Source organism: Medicago truncatula, chromosome 3 (genome assembly GCF_003473485.1).
Source record: "Medicago truncatula cultivar Jemalong A17 chromosome 3, MtrunA17r5.0-ANR, whole genome shotgun sequence".
NCBI lineage: Eukaryota > Viridiplantae > Streptophyta > Magnoliopsida > Fabales > Fabaceae > Medicago > Medicago truncatula.
Window position 1 is genome coordinate 24,791,341 of NC_053044.1, and position 10,483 is coordinate 24,801,823.

Consider the following 10,483-nt stretch of genomic DNA (forward strand, 5'->3'; position numbering starts at 1 on the left):
AACTAATTGTCCCTATAATTAACCCTAATATTTTTGTTAACAATTTCTATGTTATAAACGATCATATAAATTTGAACATTACCCTTGATGAATTGGAAGTAATTTATCCATATCAAAAAATATTCATTTTTCTTTATCTTTATTCTTACAATTGATTACTATTTTCATCACAAGAACATCAAACTTTTTCATCTAATTCGTTCAACATTTTACATAACTTTTTTTAGTTCCTACAAATACAAAATTGCACTTTTTAGTTCCCATTAATTTTCAATAAAAAAAATGTAGTCCTTGTAAAATTATCCGTCGGTATTTTTTGTCCCTAAAAATGCTAAAGGAAAATATTACATGGACTAAAAAGTAAGATTTTTTTGGGGCAAATTTTTTTTAAATATTTATAGGGACAATTTATTTAATTAACCCTAAAAAATAAAAAGAAACAAGTGTAGGCGAATAATCAAATTTACCAAATCAATGTTAACAAAAACGATAATTAGGTCAGGCAAATCTATCTCTAAAAAAGGTCTCTATAGAGCAATGAAGAAGGGTGTCCCACCATACTAAACCATCTACAACCATTCATCAACGATTCTAACAGTTCAAACATTTTCTTCCCTGTAAACGTAAGAAACTTTAAATCTAAAGTTTCTAATAATGCTCAAACAATTCTTTCACTTGTTTTGCAGCTTCCAAGGTTAATGTTAAAGAAAGCTTGATCAATTAACATAGAATCATATTCAAGCCATAAATGGTTCAAACCTTTATAATGAGCAATTTTAATGGAATAAATGACAACTTTGCTTTCGGTGCGAAGAGAATTAGCAATATATATTAGCATAAAAAACACCAACATAAGTTCCAAGTTGACTTCAAAAATACCGTCACAGGCAAAAAAATTCCCAGTGAATCCTAACACATATTTTACTTATTCGGATTGCATAATCCAAAATGTGTCAATATAATGGCGCTATTCTGATGGGGATTTAACACATTTCGGATTATATTTGAAATGTTAAGTTTGTTTTCAGATTTTGTTTGCCAAAAGGTTATGAAACAGAAATGAGAGTAATTTAATGGCAAAACACTTGGACTTAAGTGAGTTTTGAGAGGTTTTGGATTATATATTTCGAAATTTTATTAAAAAAATTGAATTACATCATCCGGATTGGGTAAAATTGAAATTCGGAGGGCACTCGAGGGGTAAGAAGGGTCGGGAAAGAAATTCTTCCTCCTTCGTCCACTACCTTGTTGGTGGATGTTCGGGTCTCCTATGGCCTAGGCCGTAATTTTTTTTCCACTATTTTTATTGATAAAGGAGACTAATTAACCCAGAGATTCCCTACATTAAAGGTTTTCATTAGAATCAGATGTGTGGAGGAATGTTAAAGTCACGCTCTCAATCACACTCCTTTTACACACACCTCACATATGAAGCCACATCATCCAAGCTAAGCAGATTTCCTACGTGACACGGTTACTGATCTCGACTGTCGAATCTAAATGAATGTGTAATCTAATTGCTCTGATCTTGAGTCAATAACCAAGTTTGATTACAGCGGAAAACTCCGATATTATTATTGCGAATCTATCCAATTCAAAAAATTAACGGTATAAATATTTAACAAGTAATCTTCATGATACATGGTACAAAAGCCTAAACTCAGATGGCAATTGCATACTATTGGTGATATATACACAAGTAGCCTAATGATATATTTCTTATTTCTACATACATTATACATATTCTACAGACTATACAGATATCTTACCACAAAATAATACAGCAGACAAATTCTTTGTAGTAGTTTTATGATACATAATTTGAGTGTTGAATAAAATAGTAGTCATCTTCTGTAAAGGAAAAATCACTACACAATGAAATCCATGGATAATTGTACAAGATAACAGTATTCTGAAATCCATAACCATCAATATTTGGCAAGGGGAGACTCTTTAATTGGTGGTTCAAGTATGGTAGGACAGCTGTTTTGAGGACACTTGATATCAGCGACTGCAAATATTGACAGAGTTGAAAGGTGAGATTCTTGTTGGTCAGACAGAAAATGATAAAGGTTTATCAATCACATTCGTAAATATAAATTTTAAATAAATCCTTAAAGTGAAGCATGAAGGATAAGGGCAAAAAATATGTGGAATGAAATTCGTATGAAGTAGTGACACAGACACAGACACGAGAAAGACACTGACACATCAGCAACGGTAATAATTTAAAAAAAAAAAAAAAAAAAAATTGTATTAGACCACATGTGTCGGTGTTGTGTCAGTATAGACTCCGACATGTCAGACATTGGACACCCCTTCAATCTGAATATTTGGTGTTGCATATCCGATTACCCCCACTCTTTCTTTCCATCAAGTGATTTAAAATGGTATGGTGACAATACACAGAACATAAACCTAGCACCTTGAACATGTATTTGAATTTGACCATAATTCAAGACCAGTCATCTAGTGGACACAGTTAACAGGCAAGTCACCTTCTCAATTCATGTTGACTAAAATCAAGGATTTTACGACGCTATTCATTATGGTAAACCAAATAATAATTATAACAGAAACTCCGATCCAACGGTTCATTTTAATACAATTTTGAATAAAACACATGCATGATAGCAAGTTGAAAAAAACCAATACTTATATTCTGATTTACCTGAATAAGACGTATGTGCAGTTTTCCTATTTTGCTCCATTTCAAGTATGCAGAAAATTGTTGTAATTTAAGGCTACCAGAAAGATTGTTTCCTATAATTTCCACACCACATGAAGCACTTACATCCTGCAGAATAAGCAAGAACAATGGGCCGTGTCATATAGAATATTGATCATGGCTACACAAACTGATTAATGAGATCGTCACCATGCTGAGACAGAAAAATCATTGGCAATTTTGAAACATTAGTCTAAAGATAAAATCATGAAATTGTTCTGTAACTGTTATTTTTTTCTAGCTTAAACAGTGCTTGTTTTACAGAATAATAGAATTTGAGTTAAATATTAAAAAATAGATAAAACTATAAAAGATCTCCTACTTGATTTGGAAAGCTCCACTCAACTACTTTTTGAAAAGTACCTTATATTTATTTTTTATACATACAATATAAGCTCATTTGTTAACAAAAACCTTTTTAATAATACTGTTTGGCCCAACTTTTTCTTTTTAAAAATCTTTATCAGTTGTTAACTGCCCACTTAAGCACATTAGTTTTCATTCGAAGATTTCAGCAAACCTACCACTGAAATGCATGCAACAGGTATGATTTCACCACCTTCTAGAACATCAATTGTTATATCTACAGAAAGAGTGGCACCAATATCTTGGTATGACACTTGTATAACAGGTGGAGATGATGCAGAGATATTAATCTGCATGTCATCGTTTGGATATCGCTTGTATAATTGTGGAACTATGAATCTCCATCCAGCAGTGTTCAGAAGGGCCTGATCATGTAGTTCATCGATAACCATTTGCAGTTTACCTGCCTGAGCCATAAAACCACAAAAATTATTAAACAACTTTTCGTTATATATTAATGTAAACCATCCGACATAAATACTTGAAGTGGAACAGTAATGAAGTTATCCGATTAGTCTATATAACTGAATCGTCATCTCTGACAGCTTTTTATCCAATTAGGCAAAATAATTAGAATCATAGAAAAGAAAATTGGTAATTGATTATGGCATATGAAAGAAAGCAGACTTTCAGAAACTTACATTGAAGTAAACTAGGGAAGCAGATTTGAACACATCTTCATGTATTGAAACCTTTATCATCTTTGGTAAACCACCACAGGCAGAAGAAACCTTGAATCCGTTCTTGTAACTTTGAGGTACAAAAACTTCACTTGTCCTTGCGAATAAACCGTTAATTGCAATTGCAATTGAGGAATTACTCAACACAGGATTGCCAACAAATGAAACATTTAGTGAAACAGTTTTATCTAGTGATACTTGCTTTGGAAGAGCTTGCAAAATATTATCAAGCTTTACTATCCCTTCTGTTATTTGATCTGAAATGGCTTCTTCAACTGAAGATGCTATAATATCTTGAAAAGCGTCTACTAGCCTGAAATAAACATAAAGAAGTTAATGGCATGATATCTTCATTATATTTTTAGGTCCTGTTTGGATAAACTACTTAATTAAGTGCTTATAGTATAAACGCTTCTCATGTAAGTGTTTATGTATGAGTTGTTTTTATACACAAGATAAAATAAAGTTAAATTGTTTACATATAAGCTATAACTTTTTTTATAAGCTAACATGGAGAGCTTATGGAAATAAGCTAAAAGCAGCTTATGAACATGTCATAAGTTGTTTTCATAAGCTCTCCCAAACAGTCTCAAACAATTGATTTTGCCAGTAGATAAGTTCAAATAAGTCATTCCAAACAGACCCTTACATCAGTCCTAATGTGAGACGAGATGATAATAACATCATAACAGAAAAATGATTCTATGTATCGATTAACAAATGTTTGAAACGGATCATGCTAGGATAGAAAATAATGAGAAGTTAGCCAGTGACAGCTTGAGTAGTTTGGTGATTAGTTAGACGAAATTAGCATAATGTAATAAATAGGAGAAAGGACACATGGGAAGAGGGATAACGTTGAGATTAATAAACATCGGGTGAATAGAGCAGTGACCCTGTTGCAAAAGGGAAAATCCTAGGAGGAAAGACATTCTCCTATTCTAGTCAATGAAGTTGTTAAAGAATACTAACACTATTTGGTTAAATTTAGAAGCTCGGATAGAGGTATTTTGTATTTTCCGCAGAAAAAGTTTGTTCTAAAAGTTAATGGAAGCTACTCTTTTCTAAGTTTCATGTCACACTTGACTAGAGAACAAAGTAGTGGGGAATAAAATTTAAATATAGATTCGATATTACAGTTCTCGATGAAAGAACGTATGAACAGTATTGTTTATCAGAAACATGACTTAAGAAAATTGCTTACAATTGGTAAAGCCAAGCTGCTCCACCATCCAACTTTATGGATAAATCTCCCACATAGCATCCATGATCTAAGAGACTCAACTTAAGAGTTCCGTCTTTGCTCTTTAAATTTAATGTAAGCCCCACTTGCATGCCTGTAACCTTCCAAACATGGCACAGCACAACTTATTAGTGATATTATCGTGCATAAGATAAAATTCAGTCAAACTGTTTTCTTTAAACTATAAGTTGTTTCTGTAAGCTATCCTATATAGCATATGAACATACCATAAGTTGTTTTCAACTTTAGAAAGACATTTCTATTTGTTTCATAGTCAAACCTTCAAAATTAAAGCATAATACAACTAGTCAAACTACAATTCAGTAGAACCAAAACAATACTCTGGTCCAAGTAGGTATCTCAATTAGTATGCAAAGGGAGTTTTATGTAATAGCTCCGATATTTGAATACTAGAAACTAACTTAACCATTAACTTACTATCATTTTCCTATAAAAAAACATAACTCTTGATAAAAAAAAATTATATCGGATAAGAGATGGTCTGACAATGCACAAGCTGGTTCTGCGAGGTTATGTTAGGCCCAACCACAATCAGTTTCCGCTTTCAGACCACCCACAGTTTATATACAACTTACAATAACTTCTATTTTCTAAAACTATTATCGATCGGTGACTACGTGCCACTATCGACGTTCGTATCTATATAGTTACTTGGAATTATGTAAAATTAGAATTTCATACCTTAATTGAAGCAGTCCCACTATCAGAAATCCCAAAAGGAAGCAACCAAGAACTGACAGTATACTTCCACTTCATACTCAAATCAACAATAGCACCAGTAACAACTACAACAATACCACTCTCTCCAATCATAATATTCGAAGTATTAACTTGAACATCCTTAATCATGATATCAGACAGAGTCACCTTAGCATTTCCAACAAGTGGAACATATGCAGTATTCTCAATCTTAGGTAACTTAACAAAAACAATAGTTTCAATACCTTTCTCTATCAACAAATCCTTAGCAAAATCAAGACCTTTGTTGGATATAACACCAGAGATGAAACCATCTTCAAAGGGTTGGTTAGAAGCGATTGTTGGAATTAATAGAAGGTGTGATAGAAAGAAGAGATTCAAGAGTTTCATTAGTTTCTGGATTTTGTTTAAGAGTATGGTTTTTTTGAAAGTGTTGTTGGAGATTTTGGTTTGTAGAAATTGGTTACGTAGGTATAAGGAATTGGTTGGTGTTGGAATTTGGATTTTGTTTGGTTTTTTGATATGTGATGTTGACTTCAAGTTAATAGGGTATGGATCGGCTAGTAATATATGAGCTCGTGAACCACGCGACAAGTAGTTGCACTTGTCGATTATTTTTTAGAGAGTAAAGAATCAATTTTCCTTTTGAAATTGTCGGTTTCTTCAATTACTTTTGACCCCTCTGTCAAATTTTTCTGTTAACTGTTTACGATTATGATCAAATACCTTCTTGAAATTTTGCACTTATGTGCAAAATGCCCCCTAAACTTGAAAAATCTTTATTTTTTTTATGTTTGACTCAAAAGATATTAAAAGCAAATAAATTAACAATTATTGATCATATAAATATGTATGGAAAGTATGTTTATGCAGCTATTGGTCATATAAATCTTTATGGAAAGTATGTTACTCTCGTGTTTTAAATATATACATATATAGAAGACTTTTTTTTACACAAGTTGGTAATTATGTTAGAGTATGCAGTCATAAAGTACACAAGTCTTTGATAATTGTGTGTCCATAGGTTAATATCTGCAGAAGGAAGAAGAAACATGGCTTGTTGATAAATATGAATGAAAAGGCTGCACATGACAAAACCATGATTTTTTTGGCATATATTCATTCATTTTCTTGTGAATAGAATTTTTATGACAATAGGTACAATATACTACTTGAAGAACTAAATGTATGATTTTTGGTAAGAAAAAAAGATTTAAATTTTTAACATAAGTGCAAAATTTCAGGGGGGTATTTGATCATAACCGTAAACAGTTAACAGAAAAATTTGACGGAGGGGTAAATTGATTAACGTTATGCAATTTCAGGGGGGGTAATTGAAGTTTTGTTAATTTCGGGGGGTAATTGACGAAACTTACAATTTCATGGGGGAAATTGACTATTTACTCATTTTTTAGATGTTGGTATGAGTAGGGTTGAAAATGTTAACTTGAGTTCTACTTTTCTTAATTCAACTTAATTCGATAAAAATTTGTTCACCTCAAAACTCGATTTAAGTGTGATATAAATATTGTTTTACCTTTAATTTAACTATTTAGAATTTACTAACAATTCGACTCCTTGTATTTAACGTATTTGATCAAATTAGATAATTTAAAAATATTTTATTGTCAAAAGAAAAAAAAATTAGGTTTTTAACCTTTTAATATGTTTTTAAATGCAAAGTTTGAATTAGTATAAAAGTTATCCCAAGAATAAGGTTTTGAATTGATAGATACATACAAGTTAGTCCTACATAAATATAGGGATACTTAGAACCTAGACAACCCTTGTCGAGCTAATACTCAAAATCTAATTCAACCTAAACTCCTCTAGACCGCCATGGAAGAGAGGGAGGATTTATACTATTTTACTCACAACAAGTACAATACTCAACTATAAAGAGTATATTTCACTTGAAGTTAAATCAGTTCAAGTATTTCACATTGTTTACACCAACAATGATGGTTCAAAAAAACTATCTTATTCCATTATAAAAAAAATATATATATATACTTCAATTTAAGTTAAACAACTCCAAGATAGTTAAATGTCAAAAATCAAGCTGAAAATGTATGGTGCAACGTTTAGAAATAAGTTCTTCACCAATCAAGATAATCTCATAGAACGCCTTAGATCAATGTCGATCAATGCATATGTACTATTGAACATCGTACGTGTGTAATTCTTATTGTATAAACATGTCATTGACTTATATTTTCTGCAAGTCAAAATTGATCATTCCGTCAAATTTATCTAGCCCAAACTTCGTAGCAAAACTTTTGATTGTAGTTACATATCCATACTCTAAATCATGCACCAAATATTGAACCCAAAAAAGAGAGGTGGAGTCATAATGGACACGCTTAAGTTTCAAGCCTTTTCTAACAAAAGTTTCACAATACCACCTTCTTTTATGAGGTAGAAGATCAGACAAGGCTACAACGAAATGGTATGATATTAGTTATTGGGAAGACCAAAGGAGCACCTTGCACGACCGATGATCTAGGACTATAAGAGGGGAAGATATCGCATTTCCACTCATCCTTAATATTTTAGAAATATGAGTCACTTTTTATATAACAAATATTAATTCCAAAAAAATAAAATTGTATCCATCCATAATTAACGTGAGACTTAAAACTCACACTTAAACCTAACAGAGGTCTCGTCTCTGAGTGGATGCTCTGTTTAATTTTTCTAAAAGTGATTTTAATTATGCCATTTAGGTGTTGGTCTGGTGAAGTTAGCTTGTAACCTTGATGTGTGCTCCTCATTAAGGTCCCATGTTCGATTCTCTTCAATTCCATCAAATTAGGTGAATTTAATTTCTTAAAAAAAATATATATGTTATTTTGGTGAGACATTAAAAATGTTCCTTGACAATATATATCGTTCTTGTCAAATATTTATTTTATATTTTTCTATTAATAAGAGTTAAATATAGATAAAAGAATATAAGTACACAAGATAATAGAAAATGTCCTTAAAAAAAAAAAAGATAATAGAAAATAACCACTAACATGCAGATTAAATAAATGTGTCCATATGAAAGGTGTGGTTCAATATAATGTCTAATATGTGTCCATATCGAACACCTACACGACATGACACATGTGCTTAAATATCATTTATTTTTATTTTCTTAAAGAGAAATGATATTTATACAACCAATTTCTAACAACTTTATGACAATTTTCTCTCTCATACTCACATTATATTCTTATTATCTCTCTACCTTTTTCTCTCTCTATTGATTTTGACTAATCAAATAGAGAAAAACAAAGTTGTTATAGAAATTATTTAGAAAGAGATGTAGAAGTATCACTACTCTTTCTCAAATTATTACCATTGTTTATGTGTAATGTGTAAGTCTATGTGTCGAACCGGATTTATATGCAAGGTGATCAAATAAAATCAGACGACCCAAATTTTAAGCTTGAATTTTATATTTAAAAACAAATAAAATCCTCGCTTGAAATATGGATCGTTGTCAAATGTGAGAACTGCATGAAATTTGGCTGAATCCAAATATGGATCGTGTCCTATGTCTGAGTTGCTATAAATACTTGATACGATCGAGTAAAGTTTCAACTTCATACCTTAATTGAAGCAGTCCCACTACCAGAAATCCCAAAAGGAATCAACCAAGAGCTCACAGTATACTTCCACTTCATACTCAAATCAACAGTAGCAGCAGAAAAAACCACAACTATACCACTCTCTCTAATAATCACTGAAGAATCATTAACTTGAACATCCTTAATCATGATATCAGACAGAGTCACCTTAGCATTTCCAACAAGTGGGACATATGCAGTATTCTCAATCTTAGGTAACTTAAGAAGAACAATAGTTTCAATACATTTCTCTATCAACAAATCCTTAGCAAAATCAAGACCCTTGTTAGATATAACACCAGAGATGAAACCATCTTTAAAGGGTTGAACATAGCCACTAGTTGGAATTAATATAAGGTGTAATAGAAAGAATAGATTCAAGAGTGTCATTAGTTTTTTTTGAAAGTGTTGTTTGTTGGAGATTGGTTTGTGGAATTGGTTACGTAGGTATGAAGAATTGGTTGGTGTTGGAATTTAGATTTTGTTTGGTTTTTTGGATACGTGATGTTGACTTGAAGTTAATACGGCATAGATCAAGTAGTAATTACAATGTGAGCTCGTGAACCACGCGACCAGTAGTGGTATGAGTAGGGTTGAAAATGTAAATTTGAATCCAACTCGTCGGAGTTCAACACGATTATGAAATTGGTTTAGTTTGAAATTAGATTCTAATATGATGTAAATATTTTTTTAAATTTGAGTTCGATTCGTTTAAAGTTTACAAATAATTTGATTTGTTAGTTCAACTCATTTGCTCGAATCATATAATTTAAAAATATTTCTTTGTCAAAAAAAATATTAGATTTTTAGTCTTCTAGTTTATTTTTTACTTTTTAAATGCAAAGGTTGAATTAAAATAAAAGTTAACACTCCAAAACTAAAAAGGTAAGACCTATGTAAATATGCAGACACATATATAGAAAATTAAAAAGCAATCGGATACACACACTTTAAAACAAAAACACAACCACATCAAAACTAGTACAACTAAATGTGACAAAACAAAGTTCAATAAATAGTACAACTCTTCAAAATAACCTTCCATTTTCTAACGATTCAAACTATATAGAACTTTTAAAGTTCAGTTTATTTACTTAACAAACTTTTTTTTGCCTAAGTTCAACTTATT

General features: G+C 31.3%; 1 protein-coding gene across 2 annotated transcripts; it reads right to left on the minus strand.

The window, feature by feature from the left end:
- Nucleotides 1-1,593: 1,593 nt before the first annotated feature.
- On the minus strand, nucleotides 1,594-9,772 carry LOC25489047 (putative BPI/LBP family protein At1g04970). 2 transcript variants are annotated; one of them, XM_039831177.1, is made up of 6 exons: nucleotides 9,337-9,772; nucleotides 4,979-5,118; nucleotides 3,736-4,087; nucleotides 3,253-3,501; nucleotides 2,672-2,797; nucleotides 1,594-2,011 (listed from the first exon to the last, which is right to left on the minus strand). In XM_039831177.1, the coding sequence occupies exons 1-6, from the start codon at nucleotides 9,742-9,744 to the stop codon at nucleotides 1,808-1,810; spliced, it is 1,479 nt and encodes a 492-aa protein (XP_039687111.1). In that variant the 5' UTR covers nucleotides 9,745-9,772; the 3' UTR covers nucleotides 1,594-1,807. The 2 variants fall into 2 exon arrangements, with proteins under 2 accessions (XP_039687111.1, XP_013459903.1); XM_013604449.3 differs by lacking the exon at nucleotides 9,337-9,772 and adding an exon at nucleotides 5,720-6,485.
- Between the last annotated feature and the right edge of the window lie 711 nt (nucleotides 9,773-10,483).